Below are 23709 nucleotides of genomic sequence, written 5' to 3'. Positions count from 1 at the left end.
AGGTCAGATGTCATAATGCGGATCATGTCATCAAACTGTACGCTATAGTGGATGACGCAATGGAAACAGTCAGAAAACTATACCGGGATAGCACTGTTTTCCTTTGTTATTGTCTCAAGTAGTTCATGCTCACGCACAGACGTCAGTTTAACGTCTAGTTTTGATTAACATTTGGTTGGCTTGTCAACTAACATGAAAAAATAAACAGTTTTCCGTGTTGATTCAATGTCTTCGCATAGAGTTTTTGGTTGAAATGACGTGGAAATAACATTGATTCAACCAGTTTTCCCCAGTGGGGCTGGTCAGACTATTTACATTGAACCCCCCCCCCCCCCCATTTGTTTTTACACTGTTGCAAACTTGCTGTTTATTATCTATGCATAGTCATCTTACCCCTACCTACATGTACAAATTACCTCAACTAACCTGTACCCCCACACATTGTTTGATAAATAAGGTTTGATTTGATTCTACATAGCAGCCCTTACAACATTGTGCTCTGTGAAAATGAAACATGTAATGCAAATAGGTAGGGGAGTGGATCAGAAAACCAGTCAGTATCTGGTGTGACCACCATTTGCCTCATACAGCATGACACATCTCATTCGAATAGAGTTGATCAGGCTGTTAATTATGGCCCGTGGAATGTTGCCACACTCCTCTTCAATGGCTGTTACGAAGTTGCTGGATTTTGGTGGGAACTGGAACACGCTGTCGTGCACATCGATCCAGAGCATCCAAAACAGGCTCAATGGCTGACACATCTGGTGAGGTTGCAGGCCATGGAAGAACTGTGACAATTTCAGCTTCCAGGAATTGTGTACAGATCCTTGCGACATGGAGCCGTGCATTATCATGCTGAAACATGAGGTGATGGCGGAGGATGAATGGCACGACAATGAGCATCAGGATCTCGTCATGGTATCTCTGTGCATTCAAATTGCCATCAATAAAATGCAATTGTCCGTAGCTTATGCCTGCCCATACCATAACCCCAACGCCACCATGGAACACTCTGTTCACAACGTTCAGCAAATCCCTCGCCCACACAACGCCATACACACGGTCTGCCATCTGCCCGGTGCAGTTAAAACCGGAATTCATTCATGAAGAGCACACTTGTTCAGCATGCAAGTGGCCATCGAAGGTTAGCTTTTGCCAACTGAAGTCGTTTACGACGCCCAACTGCAATCAGGTCAAGACCCTGGTGAGGATGACGAGCATGCAGATGAGCTTCCCTGAGACGGTTTGTGAAAGCTTGTGCAGAAATTATTCCATTGTGCAAACCCACAGTTTCATCAGCTGTTGGGATGCTGGTCTCAGACGATCCCTCAGGGGAAGAAGTTGGATGTGGAGGACATGGGCTGCGGCGCCAGTTGGAAGTACTGCCAAATTATCTAAAATGTTGAAGGCGGCTTATGGTAGAGAAATGAAAATTAAATTCTCTGGCAACAGCTCTGGCGGACATTCCTGCAGTCAGCATGCCAATTGCACACTCCCTCAAAACTTGAAACATCTGTGGCATTGTGTTGTGTGACAAAACTGCACATTTTACATTGTTTATATGCTTTTGTATATATAGTGTGGAGTCCCTATTTAGAAGGGACTTTGGGAATTAAGTCCGTGATGTCATAAACCACAAAACTCTAGTGAAGGGAGGAAGTGGTTCCACTTCCTAGAGGAAGTGGTTCACAATGTCCAGCAGAGCCCCCTTTCCTGACCCCCTCCTACACCTATCACCCCCAGCTGCTGTTCTTCAGTTTCCCTCTCCTCACAGATGGGGAAGTCTAGGGAAGGGGAAGGTTACTTTCTCCCATTCAGAGATATTATCACCAGGGTTAGCATAATGGCTACATTTATACTGCCTTCAGAAAGTATTCAGACCACTTCACTTTTTCCACATTTTGTTATGTTACAGCCTTATTCTAAAATGCGTTAAATTATTTTCAATCTACAAACAATATCCCATAATGACAGTGCAAAAACAGTTTTTTTTATGCAAATGTGTATATATATATATATATACAAAATAAGTAAATATTACATTTACATAAGTGTTCAGACCCTTTACTCAGTACTTTGTTGAAGCACCTTTGGCAGAAATTACAGCCTCAAGTCTTTTTGGGTATGAGGCAACAAGCATGTATTTGGGGAGTTTCTCCCATTCTTCTCTACAGATCCTTTCAAGCTCAGTCAGGTTGGATGAGGAGCGTCGCTGCACAGCTATTTTCAGGTCTCTCCAGAGATGTTTGATTGGGTTCAAGTCCGTGCTCTGGCTGGGCCACTCAAGGACAATCAGAGACTTTCCCAAAGCCACTCCTGCGTTCTCTTGGCTGTGTGCATAGGGTCATTGTCCTATTGGAAGGTGAACCTTCACCCCAGTATGAGGTCCTGAGCACTCTGGAGCAGGTTTCATCAAGGATCTCTATGTACTTTGCTCTGTTCATCTTTCCCTCAATCCTGACTAGTCTCCCAGTACCTGCTGCTGAAAAACATCCCCACAGCATAATGTTGCCACCACCATGCGTCACCGTAGGGATGGTGCCAGGTTTCCTCCAGACGTGACACTTGGCATTCAGTTCAAAGATTTCAGTCTTGGTTTCATCAGACCAGATAATCTTGTTTCTCATGGTCTGAGAGTCTTTAGGTGTCTTTTGGCAAACTCCAAGCAAGCTGTCATGTGCCATTAAATTAGGAGTGGCTTCCATCTGGCCACTACCATAAAGCCCTGATTGATGAAATGCTGCAGAGATGGGAAAACCTTCCAGAAGGACAACCATCTCCACAGAGGAACTCTGGAGCTCTGTCAGAGTGACCATCAGGTTCTTGGTCACCTCCCTGACCAAAGCCCTTCTCCCCCGATAGCTCAGTTTTTCTGGGCGGCCAGCTCTAGGAAGAGTCTTGGGGGTAACAAACTTCTTTCATTTAAGAATGATGGAGGGCCACTGTGTTCTACGGGACCTTCAATGCTGCAGACATTTTTTGGTACCCTTCCCCCAATCTGTGCCTTAACACAATCCTGTCTCTGAGCTCTATGGAAAATTCCTTCGACCTCATGGCTTTGTTTTCGCTCTGACATGTACTGTGAACTGTGGGACATTATATAGACAGGTGTGTGCCTTTCCAAATCATGTCCAATTGACTTTACCACAGGTGGACTCCAATCAAGTTGTAGAAACATCTCAAGGATGATCAATGGAAACAGGATGCCCCTGAGCCCAATTTCAAGTCTCATTTCTGGACCCCAGGAAGAGTAGCTGCTGCTTTTGCAACAGCTAATGCCGATCCTAATAAAATACCAAATAGCAAAGAGACTGAATACTTATGTAAGTAGGGTATTAAAATTTTTTCATATATACATTTGCAAAACTGTCTAAAAACCTGTTTTCGCTTTGTATTGTGTGTAGATTGATGGGGGAAATGTTTTAATAAATCCATTTTAGAATAAGGCTGTAACATAACAAAATGTGAAAGAAGTCCAGGAGTCTGAATACTTTCTGAATGCACTGTATATGGAATCTTCAACATCTCCATTCTACTTGGTTTTCACAAAAATCTAGCAGTTTAGTGAACTTCAGAGTGGTGGATCAATATAGAAATGGTGGCAATGGTGGCATAGCAATGGTAGGAAATATGGGTTTTAACTCAAAATGTATGCTGGAAACACTGAATTTGACACAACACATTACCAATGTCTAGTGTGTGTAATGCGAAACCCTTATTTGGGGATTCATTGGTCAAGAGGACCGGAATCAATTACACATTCAACATTGGTTTATCAACAAGGAAATAATAGCCTTGATTATCTCGTAGATGCTGAAGCATCTAGTGCTGATATGATCTATTATGATGAGAAAAATATCCAGTGAAACAGAACTGGCCGTGGTTCTCTTTCTGGTGGATTGTAATCAGGGCCTAGGTTTGCTCACACAAGCTGGTAAACCCAGTCTGTAACAAAAACACAGTCGATTGACTGCTCTGAACTGGAACGCGAAGTAAACAGTGAAAATACATCAAATAAATGGTTTTCCCACAATAGAAAAAGACAGAAAAACAGTACCAAAAGATATGTTTGTTTATTGTCTCACAGACATTTGTCATTCGCATTAGTGAGTCTGGCCACATTCATAAACCTTTATAAAACAAAATACATGCTTACAATTAAGTCATTTAACGGACTCTTATTCAGAGACTTACAGGAACAATAAGGGTTAAGTGCCTTGCTAAAAGGCACAGACAGATTTTTCACCTAGTCAGCTCGGGATTCGAACCAGCGACCTTTCAGTTACTGCCCCAACACGCTTAACTGCTAGGCTACCTGCTACCCCATTCATGGCTTATTGCAATGTCCCATCACTTGTGCCATGTCCCCCAGATACACAGGTCAGTCTTCCTAGATAAAATAAGCTGTGTGAATGGCAACATGTGTGGTCTGTGATAAGAGTCCACTGTATCTGTAGATAGGAATGTCACGCAATGAATAAAGGCCTTTGGGGAAACCTGACAGGAAAAGAGGTCAAAACCAGAATATAACCTAGGATTTACTCTGGACTAAAATATATGCCCATCTTTTTTCATAGATTAGTATCAATACAATGTCACGTCATAGACAATTCCTGGGCCCAACTTTTTTCTCTTCAGATTTTTATCAAGATGTCACATCACAGACAATTGTTGGTTTCATAATTACTATAAAAATATCAAAAAAATGGGGCCGCTTGAAAATTGTTGGTTTGGTACTAGATAAAAGGGATAAAGGGCAAAATTATTACAGAACCTGTTGAAATAACAGAAATGTTACAGAATTCTAATTGGAACAAAGACATTAGGAAATGATTGTAGGCTACACAATGTCAATGAGACTTAAACAAGCACAGAAGGACATCAGTGACACTGTGGTTCACGTTCGAGGTTGTCTGTCACAATATTGAAGTAACTCCGTCATGTTTGACCCCCAAAAAATCTTACGGGCAGAGCCTGTCCAAGATGTATTTATGAAACCTTGGTCCAAAGAAAAGGCATATCAAATATGCCTTTTATTGTCACTTAAACAGGCCTTTCTCCAACACTTGCAAACTAATTCAATAACCATTGCAGTTTGTGTAACATGGCATTTTACAGAGCTTTGATCAATACTTATTTTGAGCAAAGATTTAAAAAAAAATAGAAACAAGGAATTATGAAGCCATTACTGACTAATGGTGGTCATTTTGAACAGCATGTCAATGTTTGATCACAAGACAAAAACATTACAATAACTATAAAGGAGAATAAACCTTGTGTGGAGCATAAATTAGGTAGTGTTCATATGTCAGCATAGTGGAAAGAACTGGCTACACTACAGTGATCCAAATGATGGCATAATCATTAGAACAAAACAAACGTTTGTAATATGACAAGACATAGATCTGGTAAATCATTTCTCTTGACACTGATATTTTTTTAGACAACCATAGCTTATGAAATTAACCCCCGATCCCACAATACAAAATCATTTCACACTTTTTACAGGTCCCTGAATATGAACTGCTTGGAACAATATTGGCTATTGACAAATTGCATTTGAGAGGTTGTCACCATTTAAATCTAAGCATAGGCTACAAAAAGTGTTCTTACGATAACATTTCGTACTGTACTGACGCCTGCGCTTTAAACTTCCATTGAATGCGTTCAAACTGAACCTATGCTGAATAAAGGAATTTAACTGCTACACAGCAAACATTCCTTTAAGTTCACACACCACATACAGTTTGGAATGACCATGAAGTGTTCTGTAATATGAACAAGCAAGTATAAAAATAAATGTAGGCAAGCACTGCCATGGTTGTCTGAACAAAACACAGGCATCATTTAAGACATCAGCCATGGGCGACAAGCAATTCAAGCACAGTGGACTGGACTTGGATAGCAGTGTGCCTGAGCTGCAATGTACTGCTAGTGTAGATGTAGCCTAAAGTCTCTGCACGTTCGAAACCTGAGATTCAACACGTTAACAATGCAGCGCTCTGGGCCACACGCCCCTCCCTCGTTCGGTCCCTCACAGATACACATCCATGGTATTAAGGATCATATGGCGGCAGAGCGGACAGTTCTGCTGGTAGATGGGCTGGCGCAGCAATATGTTGGTACAGTCCCGACACAAACACAGGTGGCGGCAAGGCAGCAGCACCACTGTCTTAGTACTGTCCTGGCAGATTATGCACTTCTTCCTCTCTTCCTGCTCCTGGAGCAGAGTCAGTAGGCTGTCCTTTGGGGGACCCTTGGAGCTGGTGCCCCCCTCCTCTGAGGAGAGCTTATGTTTCTGTATAGGCCTGTATGTGCCGCTAGAGCTGGGGAATGCTAGGTCCCACAGGTCATCCATTAGCTGGCGAGGCCGAGCAGCGCGTTCAGCGCGTGGTGCAGTGTCTCCTGCCCTACCGTCCGGAAGAGCCCTCTGCTCTCTGTCACTGGGTTCAGGTTGCCTGGTGTGGCCCTCACGCCTCACTCTGATGTTCCTGTAGACTGGTGTTATTGTTTGGTATAGGAGGCTGGCCTGCCGCTGAAGCTTCTGCCACACGCCCCTCCCCAGCATGCAGAGGCGATGGAGCACACTCTGTAGGACCTGCAGGGTGGGGAAAGAGTTGAAGTAACCGACGGCGTGGCGGGCTCCAAAACGGGTCAGCTCAGGGTTCATGTAGATTGTGGCGGTGACAACAATGGCAGCCGTGAGAATGAGGCCATAAATGTTCAGGAGGAAGACGCTGACGAAAATGTGTCCGAGCAAGCCTAGGAACTCCAGGGCTAGCCTGACGGGAGTCCAGAGTACGACTGAGGTGCCGACCAGGCTGCTGTAGAGGAAGGTGAAGAGTGTGAGGGTGAGCTCCATAGCCTTCTGCAGTGGGTAGGAGACCGCCTCCCACATGCTGACTACAACAGAGTAGACGTTCTGTGTCCCGATGAGCAGCAGGTTGACCACCGTGTTGACCAGGTAGAGCACCAGGCTGACTGCAATGCCACAGCCCTCCCACACCTGCTGCAGCAAGCAGAGGCCACACAGCAGCCCACGGTGGAAGAGATCCCTGACATGCAAGAGAACATGTGAGGACAAGTAGCCCACCATTTTGAAACTCTCCAAAATACCTCCCAAGAGCTGCAGCCAGCGCCCTAACATGTTAACTGTGCCCTGGGCCAGAAGTGATACGCTGTCCATCATGGCAACCATGCAGAACACAGTGAAGTTCCAGCACTTCACCATTGAGTTGGTCAGTAGCATGGGTAGCTTATTCACAAAGTTGATACATGCCGCCAGGAGCCGTATCACTGAATGGACTATTAAGAAATTTAGGTCCAGGAGGAAGAATATGAAATCGAAACATTTCCCAATAGTGCAAAAGACAAGGTTCACCAGACCCATGATACAGCTCTTACTCGAGTTGGTCCACTGTCTTGATCAATTAACTTTGTCTGGCCAGCAAAGGTTACATAGCTAGCTAGATAACGTTAGCTACCTCGTCCTCGGATGCGTTCACTTCTCCTTCGGTTCAATTAGCCAGTTTAGCTAGCTAGCATAACAAAGCTAGCTCTACTAGCTAACATAACTATCTGCCAAACACGTTGGTCGGGCACATTCCAGTTGCAATTTGAAATAACCAGCTGTGCAACCGCGTTTGTTTTGGCTAAAGGGCGAACATATGCACACACTGTAATCAGCGGATGTTTACTTTCAAACTTGAGCTGGCTATAGTAACTAGCTAGCTCTTCGGTTAGCCGATTAGCTAACAAACTGTTCTTCCTAAATAAATTCCCGTCTTGCGATCACAAAATGTTCCATCTCCTCATGCTCCGTCTTCAATAACGTATATCCTTGTGCAAAATCCACCACAATCCAATGCAAGACAAAGGAAGTTGACGACGAAAAGTCACAAAACAGACACGGGCTGTTACCTGTACGGTGGCCGCCATAATGGTTTCGGTTTGGTCACATGATCTTCTCCTCTAACGAATCACGTCCGCGAAGCGTGTTACTCTAAACTTCTTCTTCTTCTTCTTCTTCTTCTTCTTCTTCTTCTTCTTCTTCTTCTTCTTCTTCTTCTTCTTCTTCTTCTATGAGGTTTAACGGCAGTTGGCATCCAATATATTTTGCATTACCGCCACTTACTAGATTGGAGTACAACTCCCTTATACTTTCCTTTATTTTTTTTATTTTTATTGTTTTTAATATTTTAAAAAAAATATTTTTTAATATTTAATATTTTTTAAATATTTTTAAATACCTTACCATCTAACACTACACTCACAAAAAAATAACACCACCCTACTCCATTATTTAAATATATTTAGGGCCTCCCGGGTGGGACTCATCTTTATCCTGACCCTCGGTGCAAGCCTCGACATCATCACTTCAACATCATTCACTTTTATTTCTCCTCCTGTCTTCATCTCACTTTACTTACACTTTCTACCATTCTTCTTTAACAAACCATCTCCCTTTTTTCAGCCATTTCCTCCCTCTCTCTCTTAGACCTCCTCTGCCTCTCTTTTTCCCTCCATTCCTCCTCCATATTCCAAGTATACATCTCCTTATTATAATACTGCACTTCTCCTGACATACATCTTGTTCCTGCTTTCTCAAGGAACGCCATTTGACCGGCTGTCACAATCTCCGTACAATGAGCACAAACCCCTCGGGATCTAATCAAAATTCATTCCATGAATTGAAGTCAATGTACATAGTTGGAAAATAACTTTGAGGAAACTACATTCAACAATTCTACCGGTGCGCTGGTTTTTGCGTGACAGATTTTTTGGGACTAATCATAATTTCACAGGTGTGCAACTTTGGTTTTAGAAGTATTAGTATTTTTAGTTTAAAAAAAATAATTCACTCCAAACAGCCTACCCGACCACTCGGAGGCGTCCGCATGGTCCTAAAGCACACCGTTGCCCCAGTTTTGTATCACATTTCAATGATAAAACAGTGGGGAACAAAATGCAAATTCAGAATGGGGGAGAGGGAGGACATGCCATCCCGTCCCCTATGAAAGTTACGCCCCTGCCTATAGGGTACATGGCTAGATTTGTTCTGGGTTGCCGAGATTGCAAGGCGAACACCAAATTATCTCAGATGACGATTAGGACTAAATGTCATAGAATTTTGCATGCCTTTGATCCACAAATAACTAAGCAATAAACTTCCCATCAATGAGGTGAACAAAAAATCTCAAATGGGCCTTGGGAGTCTGAAGTTTTTTAAAGGCCTCAGTATACTTACAAATGAATCTCTTAAATTATTGCTTAGATTTTACACAGTAGGTATACCCCTCCAGCAAGCTACAGTGCCTTGCGAAAGTATTCGGCTCCCTTGAACTTTGCGACCTTTTGCCACATTTCAGGCTTCAAACATAAAGATATAAAACTGTATTTTTTTGTGAAGAATCAACAACAAGTGGGACACAATCATGAAGTGGAACGACATTTATTGGATATTTCAAACTTTTAACAAATCAAAAACTGAAAAATTGGGCGTGCAAAATTATTCAGCCCCTTTACTTTCAGTGCAGCAAACTCTCTCCAGAAGTTCAGTGAGGATCTCTGAATTATCCAATGTTGACCTAAATGACTAATGATGATAAATACAATCCACCTGTGTGTAATCAAGTCTCCGTATAAATGCACCTGCACTGTGATAGTCTCAGAGGTCCGTTAAAAGCGCAGAGAGCATCATGAAGAACAAGGAACACACCAGGCAGGTCCGAGATACTGTTGTGAAGAAGTTTAAAGCCGGATTTTGATACAAAAATATTTCCCAAGCTTTAAACATCCCAAGGAGCACTGTGCAAGCGATAATATTGAAATGGAAGGAGTATCAGACCACTGCAAATCTACCAAGACCTGGCCGTCCCTCTAAACTTTCAGCTCATACAAGGAGAAGACTGATCAGAGATGCAGCCAAGAGGCCCATGATCACTCTGGATGAACTGCAGAGATCTACAGCTGAGGTCGTATATTGCACAAATCTGGCCTTTATGGAAGAGTGGCAAGAAGAAAGCCATTTCTTAAAGATATCCATAAAAAGTGTTGTTTAAAGTTTGCCACAAGCCACCTGGGAGACACACCAAACATGTGGAAGAAGGTGCTCTGGTCAGATGAAACCAAAATTTAACTTTTTGGCAACAATGCAAAACGTTATGTTTGGCGTAAAAGCAACACAGCTGAACACACCATCCCCACTGTCAAACATGGTGGTGGCAGCATCATGGTTTGGGCCTGCTTTTCTTCAGCAGGGACAGGGAAGATGGTTAAAATTGATGGGAAGATGGATGGAGCCAAATACAGGACCTGTAACGAGTTTCGTCTTCATACGAAGGAGAGGGAAGCATTACGATCCATGTTTATTAATAATACGAAACACGAATCTCTAATACAATACTACAAAACAAAACGTAACGAAAACCTAAACAGCCTATCTGGTGAAAACACATAGACAGAACAATCACCCACAAACACACAGTGAAACCCAGGATGGTTCCCAATCAGAGACAATGACGAACACCTGCCTCTGACAGAACCATATTGAACATAGAAATAGACAAACAAGACAGAAAACCTGATCACATGACCAGTCAAAACATAAAAAATACAAAGTAAACTATGGTCAGGGCGTGCAAAAGACCTGCAAAAGACCTGAGACTGGGACGGAGATTTGTCTTCCAACAAGACAATGATCCAAAACATAAAGCAAAATCTACAATGGAATGGTTCAAAAATAAACATATCCAGGTGTTAGAATGGCCAAGTCAAAGTCCAGACCTGAATCCAATCGAGAATCTGTGGAAAGAACTGAAAACTGCTGTTCACAAATGCTCTCCATCCAACCTCACTGAGCTCGAGCTGTTTTGCAAGGAGGAATGGGAAAAAATTTCAGTCTCTCGATGTGCAAAACTGATAGAGACATACCCCAAGCGACTTACAGCTGTAATCGCAGCAAAAGGTGGCGCTACAAAGTATTAACTTAAGGGGGCTGAATAATTTTGCACGCCCAATTTTTCAGTTTTTGATTTGTTAAAAAAGTTTGAAATATCCAATAAATGTCGTTCCACTTCATGATTGTGTCCCACTTGTTGTTGATTCTTCACAAAAAAATACAGTTTTATATCTTTATGTTTGAAGCCTGAAATGTGGCAAAAGGTCGCAAAGTTCAAGGGGGCCGAATACTTTCGCAATGCACTGTACTTACTTCAACTCCAAAGGGGCATTCGTTCTAAGGAGGATCTAGATTTTCATCTTAAACCAAGACAAATATGTTTATTTTCCATACTCTTACAAAACCCAGTCAGAGGTTTATCGGTAGTATGGAGCGGCGTATCCCTATATTCACCATACAAAGACAAGCAGCCGATGACCGACAGGAGCATTTTTTCCTCACATTAAACATTTGTCAGTGACGACAGTCCCACAATTTACAGCCTCATGCTCTAGAGCTAAAATGGAAACGGTCTCGTTAGAGGCCCTGGGTAAAATAAACAAACAATATTGAAATGGATCCCAGATTGGAGAACAACAGAAGACACCAGGATGGGTCCCATGGTAAAATAAGAAAACACCTTGACGCACTTCCCACTTCCTACCCGCTAAGGACTAATTTTCTACAATTGATTTTCCCGCCTACCACTTTATTTCCATGCTGTACAGAGAATGTGACTGGCTGACCCTCCCTTACATCCTTCTACATGATCGGCAGGCCTGATTGCGATGTGGGCTGAAAAAAAGAGGGTCATCCTTTTAACACAGGAAGTGAGGCACTGAGAAATATCAGAAAAAAAATAAAACTACTGTTGAACGTGGAAATTCCCCAGGAGTACATTCTTGGTCTGTGAAAGTTTCCCTTCCCAGGACCATGGGGATGGCTTTACTTGGTCGACATGGTCGTCACTTGTTAGCTCAATTTCATTTCTAATGTTAGAAAGCCATGCTCAATGTTGTGATTCATTTAAAAAATGTTTTAGGAATGAGTACAGAGATTTGCACATTTTCTTGTAAATACCCCTTTGACATTCCAAAAATAGACATTACAGATGTGATAAACTGAGCTAGAACTCAGTTAGAATGGATGGACTCACTCTTCATGGTTTGGGGTAGGATTGGACATGCCCTGAAACACTGTCTGTGGGACGTGTAATGATTAATAGCCTCTAATTACCAGTAATCACCATGGAGACAGGGATTTGCAAAAGCTTGCGTCTCTTATCAAAGTGTCCCTTTGTCACAGTTCATGTTATTGTGATGGAGTTTAGTAGAAACAGGACTCCAAATATCTCTCCCACTCTTCCCCCAAGCCCTCTTGCCCCCTGCACACACTCCGTGCTCCCACCCTTGTGCACATTGGACAATGGCCCTCTCTCATTCGAACAGACAACCCCAAAACAACTTGCTCTTGGGTCTGGCCTGGAAAGAATGACTTATTTTCCTCTTTCCTTCCTCTAGGCTCTCCTTAGAACTTAAGCTATCTCTTTCCACCACAGAGAGCGAGCACCATAACAAACAAGAACAGCGTCCAATCATCAATTACACTCGTGCAGGGACCAGGGTACACTAGTGGTATGTGCTAAGGGTGCTAGCCTAGAGAATACGTCAAAGGGGAAATGCCAGGGCAACCGGATTCATGGACAAAATGTAAGTGTGTTTATTCCCAACGGACGTAGATTAAGATTCTCATGGGTATAAAGTTTAATGTAAAGGGACACAAAGACAACCATCAATAAAGCACTTCCAAAACATCACCTAAAATGCTCAAATAAATAAGACATGCAGATCTGAAGTTGTGAAGATCCGGATTTCACAAGCAGAGATGTCCGTTTTGAATAAAAGCAGGACGTTTGTTTGGAACACCCCATGCAGGGTCTTCTGTGTCCACTCACAAAATTCCAGAATGTCCTGACTTTCTGTCCCTATATGTCAGCCAAATTAAAAGCTTACTCTCTTGGGTGTTCTAGGGTCTTTGCAGTCCCTGGGAACTGCACGGAGGAGAGCCATCCAACTTTATTTGTGTTGTCTCAGTTCCAGTCTATTTTATTTCCCAAACTAAATGCTCCCAATCTTCCCAAACCCTCAGCCTAGGATTGTATATCATTACAGGTAAAGAGCGCACATTCTTAAGATGAATCCTGATATGAACTTGTAAAAACAAAGTTGACATCGGCAGCTTCTCTGTTTATAGTATACATCGCAAATACAAAGCACATCTACTTGTATAATTTATTTGACTTGTATAATTTGCAAATTTACATCATTCATGGTCAAGGGAAGAGCTGATGACAGCTACAATTGAAGTATAAACCCACTTACTATCAATAACCTCGGAAGAATAGAGCTGGCATCACCTATCATAACAAAGTGGCAGTAAGACCATTCCAAAACCCACAACATCGAAGTCATGACGAATGCTGATAAAGATTATTTCCTTGTCGGCTCAGGGATTTGATCTAGCAACCTTTCGGTTACTGGCCCAACGCTCGAACCACTAGGCTACCTGCTGCTCCAAATTAAAAAAATGACTATGCTATGACATATTGTTTCAATATAAGCTTCTTGTCTTCCAGGTATTTCAGGAAGGCTCTAATATACAGTAAACATATGTTACATGACCTAGTTGTAAAACATGAGTGATTGGCGGAAACGACTGGATTGTCTTTCCATTTCCTCTCCTCTACACGTCAGCTATAAACTCCACCCTTCCTGACACAATGATATGATGAGAATTGTCCATCCACCCGCTGATTGTGAAACCTCACCTGCTACAGCCTACATACCACTGCTAGAGTAGTCTGTGCTGGGCTGAAAGAATTGTAGGAACGAATTCCCAAGCTAATCCAATTACTGACAGCTGTGTCCTCTCACCTCACTACTACCTCACTACTACTCACTACTACCAGAATGTCCATTGACCATACGTCTCTACTGTATTTAGATCAATACCTTTGTCTCACAAGAATACTGCACATTGTATTCTATCATGTGAATGCCAAAGAGGCAAGGCATGGTTCACCGTTGCTTCACTCTGTAGTAGCATAATAAGTGACCCTATTCATAATAAGTGACCCTCTGGGGATGCACCAATGTAAAATCCTTGGAATCAGTTTTTAAGAATATACAAACTGAGTTTTACAAAATATAAAAAACATTTTCACATCCCCCCATTTCCTGTATTCATGGCTGTTGTTGCAATACATTACATTGTGGATACAAAAAAGTATTTCCTTCACCTTGGTCATTATCTTTATAACAGAAAAGTGTAATACGATACATTCTGTTGACATTACAATTGTTAATTTGCCTAAACTGAGTGAATTAATCTGTGTTATATTTCACTGGCCTTGAGTGGTTAGGTTGAACAATGAGATTGTTTTGGAAACAGGGGCCCATGCTAGGCCATACAGGAAGTGGAAGCATCAACAACCTCTTTGTTTACGTCCGCCTTTCATCCAGAGGTGTCATAATTTCCCTGTTTGACTTCTAAAGTTCATCCACACACCAGCCACCACACGGTTGGCCTCTGTCTTACCAAAGGTTACAGCACTAGTAGTCCTATAGTAAAGCATACATTTTCACACACACAAACTGAACCAAGATCATCTAGAGAATCTAAATCAAAGTTTCACCTGCAACATGAAGAAATATGTTGCCTTGAAGCCTTTTCAAATAATGTCAAGCATATTTATGTATTGTGTGTGATAGGCATTGCTCATAGACAGACCTGTATCCCTCCCTAGGAGTACTCTGGGGGTGAGTGTCGTGGATTGGAGCTTTTACTGAACCAGACAAAATGGATTAGCTGCAGATTGAGGGTGGAGGATGAGGAAGAAGAGAAGAAGGAGGCAGTTGTGGTCCTTAATTGTGGTCAGTTGTCGTCCTTAATCTGCATAAAAGGAGATGTCCGGTTTGTTGAATGACCTTCGTTACGGGTTTAGAAAGTTTGAGCCCCCAGATGGCAACACACCGGCCCTGCACAGGACTACACAGCACTGCACAGTACTACACAGCACTGCACAGGACTACACAGCACTGCACAGGACTACACAGCACTGCACAGGACTACACAGCACTGCACAGGACTACACAGCACTGCACAGGACTACACAGCACTACACAGGACTGCACAGGACTACACAGTACTACACAGTACTACACAGCACTACACAGCAGAAACAGCGCATTCGAAAAGTATTCAGAACCTTTGGCTCTTGAAACATTTTGTTACGTTTACAGTCGTATTCTAAAATTGATTCGGGAAAAAATGTCCCCATCAATCTATTCACAATATGCCACAATGATAAACCAAAACGTCTTTAATTTTTTTTATTTTAGCTAATTTATTACAAATAAAAAAACAGAAATACCTTATTTATGTAAGTATTCAGACCCTTTGCTATGAGACTCAAAATTGAGCTCATGTGCATCCTATTTCGATTGATCATCCTTGAGATGTTTCAACAACTTGATTGGAGTCCATCTAGGGTAAATTTAATTGATTGGACATTATTTAGAAAGGCACACACCTGTCTATATAAGGTCTCCCTGGTGAAGTTGCATGTCAGTGCAAAAACCCTGCCAAGAGGTTGAAGCAATTGTTCGTAGAGCGCCGAGACAGGATTGTGTCAAGGCACAGATCTGGGGAAGGGTACCAAAATATTTCTGCAGCATTGAAGGTCCCCAAGAACACAGTGGCCTCCATCATTCTTAAATGGAAGAAGTTTGGAACCACCAAGACTTTTCCTAGAGCTGGCCGCCCAGCCAAACTGAGCAATCGGGGGACAAGGGCCTTGGTCAGGGTTGTGACCAACAACCTGATGACCGATCTGACAGAGCTCCAGGGTTCCTCTGTGGAGATGGGAAAACCTTCCAGAAGGACAACCATTTCTGCATCACTCCAGCAATCAGGCCTAAGCATGTTGGTGGCAACATTATGCTGTGGGGATGTTTTTCAGCAGCAGGGACTGGGAGACTAGTCACAATCGAGGGAAAGATGAACAGAGTAAAGTACAGAGAGATCCTTGATGAAAACTTGCTCCAGAGTGCTCAGGACCTCAGACTGAGGCGAAGGTTCACCTTCCAATAGGACAATGACCCTAAGCACACAGCCAAGACAATGCAGGAGTGGCTTCGGGACATGTCTCTGAATGCCCTTGCGTGTCCCAGCCAGAGCTGGAAAGACCTGAAAATAGCTGTGCATCGACGCTCCACATCCAACCTGACAGAGCTTGAGAGGATATGCAGAGAATAATGGGAGAAACTAGCCAAATACAGGTGTGCCAAGCTTGTAGCTTCATACCCAAGAAGACTCGAGGCTGTAATCGCTGCCAAAGGTGCTTCAACAATGTACTAAGTAAAGGGTCTGAATAGTTATGTAAATGTGATATTTCAGTTTTTATTTTTAATAAATTTGGAAAAAAATCTAAAAACCAGTTTTTGCTTTGTCATTATGGGGTATTGTGTGTAGATTGATGAGGGAAAAATGTCTTTAATCAATTGTAGAATAAGGTTGTAACGTAAAACCAAATTTAGAATAAAAAAAAAAAAAGACTGAATACTTTCCGAATGCACTGTAATGGGAAGCAACGATGAAAGACTAAAAGCTTTTGTCTCGAAGGAAGCACAAGCATCTCTTCCATCTTTAATCATGGTATCATTATTGATGCCCCTTGCATTTACCTCACTACAAAGGCTTTTAAGTTCACAGTAGCCTGATCAGGGGTGGGATTGGCAAAGTGCAGATAACTCCACAGAGGCCCCTCCCACGGCCTCCATTAGGTCACCACAACATAAATAAATAAAATACATATCTTAACAAACACAGGCTGGAAATAAAGCAATAAACGTATCCAAACTAATGATGAAATATTTTAATTGTAATAGTTCATCATAATACTGTATATCATATCCCAATTTAATCCCAATTTAATTTTATAATGTACTCATTATATAACTCATTATAATATATAATTCCTATACACTGAGTATACAAACATTAGGAAGACATTCCTAATAGTTGCACCCCCTTTTGCCCTCAGAGGGAAATAGGCTCTACAAGGTGTCAAAAGTGTTGCATAGGGATGCTGGCCCATGCTGACTCCAATGCTTCCCACAATTGTGTTAAGTTGTCTGGATGTCCTTTGGCTGGTGGACCATTCTTGATACACACCGGAAACTGTTGAGCATGAAAACCCCAGCAGCGTTGCAGTTCTTGACACACTCAAACCGGTGCGCCTGGCACCTACCACCTGCTGTTTAAAGCGCTTAAATATTTTGTCTTGCCCACTAATATTCTTTCTTGACCACACATAGAGTACCTTCAGAAAGTATTCACACCCCTTGACTTTTTCCACATTTTGTTGTGTTATAGCCTGAATTTAAAATGGATTCAATTGAGATTTTGTGTCACTGGCCTATACACAATACCCATAATGTAAATAAGAATTTGTTCTTAACTGACTTGCGTAGTTAAATAAAGGTTAAATATATTTATTTTTTAAAGTCAAATTAACAAATGAACTTTAAAGTCAATTAATCCAAAATTAAAAGCTGAAATGTCTTGAGTCAATAAGTATTCAACCCTGTTGTTATGGCAAGCCTTAATATTTTTGGGAGTAAAAATGTGCTTAACAAGTCACATAGTAAGTTGCATGGACTCACTAACACTACGCAATTATAGTGTTTAAACAGTTACAGAGTTTAATGGCTGTGATAAGAGACATGAAGATGGATCAACAACATTGTAGTTACTCCACAATACTAATCTAAATGACAGTGAAAAGAAGGAAGCCTGTACAGAATACAAATATTCCAAAACATGCATCCTGTTTGCAATAAGGCAAAAAAAGAAAAACTGTAATAAAATAATCCTGAATACAAAGTGTTATGCTTGGGGCAAATCCAATACCAAACATCACTGAGTACCAGTCTTCATATTTTCAAACATGGTGGTGTCTGCATCATGTTATGGGTATGCTTTTCATCGGCAAGGACTAGGGAGTTTTTTTTAGGATAAAAGGAAACGGAATAGAGCTAAGCACAGGAAAAATACTAGAGGAAAAGCTGGTTCAGTCTGCTTTCCAACAGACACTGGGAGACAAATTCACCTCAGCAGGACAATAACCTAAAACACAAGGCCAAATATACACAGGTGTTTGCTTACCAAGACAACATTGAATGTTATTGAGTGGCCTAGTTACAGTTTTGACTTAAATCGTCTTTAAAATCTATGGCAAGACTTGAAAATGGCTGACTTGCAATGATCAACAACCAACTTGACAGAGCTTCAAGAATTAAAAAAGTATTATGTGCCAATATTGTACAATCCAGGTTTGCAAAGTTCTTAGAGACTTACACAGAAATAATCACAGCTGTAATCACTGCCCCAAAAGTTAGCCTGTTTTAGGACTCCCTAAAAAGACCTCTGTCTACATGTACCGGATGTTTGCTTTCAGCAAAGAGTAGTAGTTTCTTCTTCTTGAGTCCTCAAGTTCTTCATCATGCGGCAAATGTACTGAGGCTTGGGTTTCCAAAATCACAGATAAAGCACAGTTTAGGGGCAGAGGAATCAGCAGAGCAATCTAAGTTTTCTAATAGGCCTTGATTTATCAATTGGAACAGCTCTTAGTCAAGCAATGGAATGCTCGGGAATGCTCTGGAACTAACTGAAATGTAATTCCACGCCATGTCTGCGTTACGAATCCGGCAAGAGAACAGGCTGTAATTATTTCAGCATAATTACATTTTAAGGGATCCCCAGTCCGATCATATCTTTCACAATGGTTTTTCCCACCATTTATCTGTTATATAAGTCTGTGCTCACTGGTCAGTACTGTGGTCACCAAGGAAGTATTCATCACGGACCTGAGATCTGATAGGACAGCCATGACTGCAGGGGCCCCTGTAGGCCCCTTGGGCCCCACGACCCAACAGCTGCTGGCCAAGCTGAAATATGCAGATGAAATAAATAACTCCTTTGGTGATTGTCTTCTCTGAGCTTTCTAAGATTTATGTAATGCTTTTCATAAAGCACATACCATGTCCATGTGGCTATGCTTACCCTACAATGGATACTATTAAATGTACAACTACATAGATTGGTAAAAAAAAAATCTAATTTGGCGTACAGAAATTGAGGCCATGAGTGACTTGTTAAAAAAGAATGGTAACGATTGGCCCATAGTTTGCACTGTTATAAGCAGTCTCACTGAAATCCTTATATCCGTTGCCCCGTTTGACCTAGAGACTTGAAACTTTATATGTAGGTGTCTTTCCCCATGCTGAACAAAGGTTCATCAGGATAAATTTTCCTCCACCTTGGAAATGTTGGTAAACCTTTGAAAAACATATTTCTCATGAACCATAAGTCCAGAAAACAATAAATTACACCTCTTAACTCCCGAGAGTTGTGTTACATAAAATCCCAATCAAAATCTGTAGGCTTAAGCTAGAGATATTTGGCATCCACCAGTGTTGCACTTCCGCATCTGCAGTGAAAAGTCACAGAGCTAGAGCGATGTTTGTCAGACCATGAGACATCCCGAAAATCGGTCTGTAGCGTCCGAAAGGTTTGACCTATAAAAACTATCATGACCACTCTACGGAAAGGGGAGACTCTCACAAACACGATGGTGTGCCAACTTCTGTTTGGTAGCTTCCGAACCGTTTGGGCTAAAAACGAATGGGACCCCACTGTGGAAAGGGGAGATTCTCCCGAACACGTTCTCTCTATGACCCCCACAAGTGTCACAGGATTCATATGAAGGTAACCGGTATCGGTTTAAAAAACGAATGGAAGTATGAAAGTAATTCTGTGCCTAACCCAAATAATTGTTTTGATACTTAAAGGGGTACTAAAATTCTAAATCAAACAGCAAAATGATCCATAGTATGACCATCTTAAAACATTTTCAGTGATCAGCTTAGCACCCCCCACCTTCCCCAAACGTCTTAGACTTTAAATGATTAACTTAGTTTGAAAAAAGCTAATGGATTGGTTAAGAGATGGCTGAGTTATTGATAAATAAGGAAATCATATTTTACCTGTCCATTTAAATCTTTTGTAAATACACTCCACAATGGCCTATCAACTTGAAACTTTTTAGGGTCATCAAAGACATTACCATGATGAACCATATTACATTTGTCACTAAAATCTTTAAAAAATAAGGAAACTATTAACAATGACCTTTTTTTTTTTGACTATATAGAGCTATTAAAATAATTCTAAAAGTCAGATTCACTCCAAATTGGGTCTTTGGAATAATCACAATAGTCCATAAAGAGTATGAGAAAATAATGTTTATGCATTCAAAATGGCCACCAGTAGATGCATATTAGCACATATGCTAATATGCTCAAATACTTTAAGAATCTTCTTATCTTGAACCATAGGACCAAATGACACCACATTTGGAATGTAGGCCCATGGTGCATGTCTTAACTACCCAAAAGATGGCTGAGTTATTGACAAATAACAAAAATCTGCTTTTACGTGTCCTTTAAAACCACTGTAAATACAGTCCACAACAGCTGGTCAACATGAAAATTGTCATCGCTATCATAGATGTCCCTAAAAATGAACCACATTGAATTAGGTATTGATATCTCAGAAAACAAGGATCTATTAACAACTCATTCTTTGCATATGTAACGTTATTGCTCAAAATCATCTGCAATCATCTTCTCCTCATGAACCATACTTCAGATCCACTCCAGATTTTGTATTTAGACTCATTACATCAGTCTTTAATGGTTTTGAGAAAACATTGTTGTTGCATTCAATATGGTTGCACAGTACCTATAGGTCCACATTAGCACATGTGCTAAAAATACATAAGAACATCTTCTTCTCATGAACCATAAGTCAGATTGACTCCAGATTTGGTATATAGACTCAATAAATTAGCCATGGATGAATTTGAGAATGATTAGTTGCTGCATTCAAATACAGTCATGCTACACCACTAGGTGGCACTATATCACACCAGGGCTTTAAGAATTGAACAGATGGACATGGGGCCATGACATTTTGTAAATGTTAACCATATGTAAACCATATATACACTCTATCTAGAACCTAGAAGGGGTCTACCTGGAACCAAAAAGGGTTCTCCTACTACCCTTTTTTCTGTGTGTATATGTTCTTAGAAGCTGTGTGAATAGGAAGTCACTGCAATCTTACATGTCTGCACCACCAGACTCTTACTTCAGAGTGATCTGGTCTTGCAATTTGTAGTCTATGACATTTCAGATTTAGATATGATAATTTATGTAGTTTGGATGTAGTGTAAGTACTTTTTCAATCTAACTTTAGTTAAGTGAACTATATTTTTCTTAAGGGTAGCTTTAGTGTAGCTTAACTTATTCCAGCGTGACGTAATTGGTATCTTGGTAAACTAGATTTTCAGAGTAGCTTCCCCAACACTGAAACTCAATACATTAAGTAATGACTTTAAGAATGATTACCTGCATTCAAAGATAACCAACCTACAGCACTAGACTAAACTTCTCTTGGATCATCGTTGTGGACGCAAATGCTAATGTTTTCACTGGTTGCACATAAAATAAGATCGTTCCTACATGATGAGCGCTTGCTTTGTTGTCCAACAGATCTTGTGTCCTTTCTGTCATCCTCTGAACCCCGTTAATTGCTTCTCACTGCTATATTTTCTATTATATCCTATTCCATTCTAGACATTTGAGGAACCCTTGTACCAAACCATGTTATCATTTAGGCTATCTGTTCATAAAGATTAGGCAACTTACTGTGTTGAGCTCCCTTCCCCTATAAGTTCCTCCTACCAACAGCACAGTCGCTGTCAACAATATCTGCCCTACATCTCTTGCCTCTCTAGCACCCTGCGTCTGTCTTGCAGTTTGCCAGGATCGGCCAGTCTTCACACTCACTCTCAGGACGATACTGGGCAGAAGAGACAACATGGCTTTACGAATGAACGCTTCCACGTTCGTGGGACTTTCCCTGCTTTCTCTGACCTGGAAAGGTATGTGACCTAATGCAGATCCAACTTATTGGAAACTCTGCATAGGATGCGGTTTTCAGCGGTGTATCGTTTTGTGACTGTACTGTAATGTACATTGGAAACTTTGCGGGGTTGCTTGGCTACTGAAGGCTGGCTACTTGATGGAACGCTACTCTGCCGCGCTCTGAATAAGGCTGGGTAGACACAGCAAACTTCAAACATGTGATGTTGCTACCTTGTTCTGACATTTTTCTGGTCAATCGTTTATGTAAGTTGAAATGCATATTATATCTTATTATCACACATTTTTAATTTAGCTGCATGGGATGTAAAAGGCATATCTGTTTTCTACTGTCAGTTATAGTTAAATTATACTGTAAGGAATTAAACGTTTTTTAAAACCTTTATTTAACTAGGCAAGTCAGTTAAAAACAAATTCTTATTTACAATGACGGCCTATCAGGGAACAGATTTTTACCTTGTCAGCTCAGGGATTCGATCCTGCAACTTCTCAGTTACTCTAACCACTCAGGCTACCTACCGATCCAATATATGTAGACTAGTTACAATAACGAATTAATACACGTAACTGGAAATCTTTGCGCATTACATCAGAACACATGTGCACGTCTAATGCGTTTAAAATAGTTATTTATTTGTCATCATATAAATAATAGTAGTAAGTGAACAGAATAAGTGGATTGAATTGGTCCCCTATACAGCGATTTCTGTCTTGAAATATGGTTATTAGATTGTGTCATTTAGCCTATGCATATTAACAAAAAAGGTAAGCTCTTTTTTTATGCTGCATGCATGCCCTCACTATTACTGTATATGATTCATTATTTTGTTTTGACTGAATAACCAGACTATAATTTTAAGAATGTGTGACTCTTGTGGAATGCAATCTGTAACTGGCTATGAAAAATATGAAAATGGTCTCAAAGAGACCACTTCTCTAATCTGTTCTATAGCTTACTTTTTTTTTTTTAGATCAAAACTATATTAGACTATTTATTCAGATAACTTCAATTGTGAAAAGCATTGCACTGATGCGATTATATATTTAAGCAATAAGGCGGTATATGGCCAATATACTACGGCTAAGGGTGGTTCTTAGGCAAGATGCAACGCAGAGTGCCTGGATTACAGCCCTTGGCCATGGTATATTGGCCATATACCACAAACCCCTGAGGTGCCTTATTGCTATTATGAACGGTTTGCCAATGTAATTAGAGCAGTAAAAATAAATGTTTTTCATATCCGTGGTATACGGTCTGATATACCATGGCTGTCAGCCAATCTGCATTCAGCGCTTGAACCTCCCAGTTTATAATTGACCATAATGAAAGATTTAAATTATTTATAATTTTAGGGAGCCTACTCTAAGGTCTAGCTATGTTTTTGTTAGATGCTTCGCAGATATACTGGTTGTTACAAATGTTTTTGGGTCATTTGGTGGAATATGGAAAATCAGCTGCCTAGCTGCTTAGTGTCAGGTCTTCCTACCAGGGTTAATCTTTGTCAGTCATGTTACAGTAGTGAATAACATGTCTGTGTTATCACCAGACCACGAGACCTGAGTCAAACATCATCACTGTGTGATGGGTGCAGTAGGCCTGCACTTACCAAATCTACACATACATCAAACCAGAACGATTCCTAGGCGAAAAGGTGAGGGGAAATTAAGGAAAAATGTTTGCTTATGGATAGAAACAAG

At 41.0% G+C, this 23709-nt stretch overlaps 2 protein-coding genes across 7 annotated transcripts in view; one reads left to right on the top strand and one right to left on the bottom strand.

Annotated features, from left to right (window-relative positions):
* Window positions 1-4061: 4061 nt before the first annotated feature.
* LOC139383071 (E3 ubiquitin-protein ligase RNF26-like) lies at window positions 4062-7970 on the bottom strand. The gene has a single exon (XM_071127379.1). The coding sequence runs from the start codon at window positions 7391-7393 to the stop codon at window positions 6038-6040; it is 1356 nt and encodes a 451-aa protein (XP_070983480.1). The 5' UTR covers window positions 7394-7970; the 3' UTR covers window positions 4062-6037.
* Window positions 7971-21829: 13859 nt separating this feature from the next.
* Window positions 21830-23709, top strand: part of LOC139383195 (cell surface glycoprotein MUC18-like) — a 64154-nt gene continuing 62274 nt past the window's right edge. For 3 of the 6 annotated variants that reach the window (XM_071127642.1, XM_071127643.1, XM_071127641.1), the window contains exon 1: window positions 21835-22010. In XM_071127642.1, coding sequence (XP_070983743.1) covers window positions 21947-22010 — 64 coding nt within the window. In that variant the 5' untranslated portion in view covers window positions 21835-21946. Of the gene's footprint in view, window positions 22011-23709 lie in introns of all 6 variants that reach the window. The other 3 variants (XM_071127644.1, XM_071127640.1, XM_071127639.1) reach the window with 2 other exon arrangements.

The sequence above is a fragment of the Oncorhynchus clarkii genome, chromosome 24 (genome assembly GCF_045791955.1).
Source record: "Oncorhynchus clarkii lewisi isolate Uvic-CL-2024 chromosome 24, UVic_Ocla_1.0, whole genome shotgun sequence".
In the NCBI taxonomy this organism is placed as follows: domain Eukaryota; kingdom Metazoa; phylum Chordata; class Actinopteri; order Salmoniformes; family Salmonidae; genus Oncorhynchus; species Oncorhynchus clarkii.
This window is presented reverse-complemented; position numbering and strand designations above follow the sequence as displayed.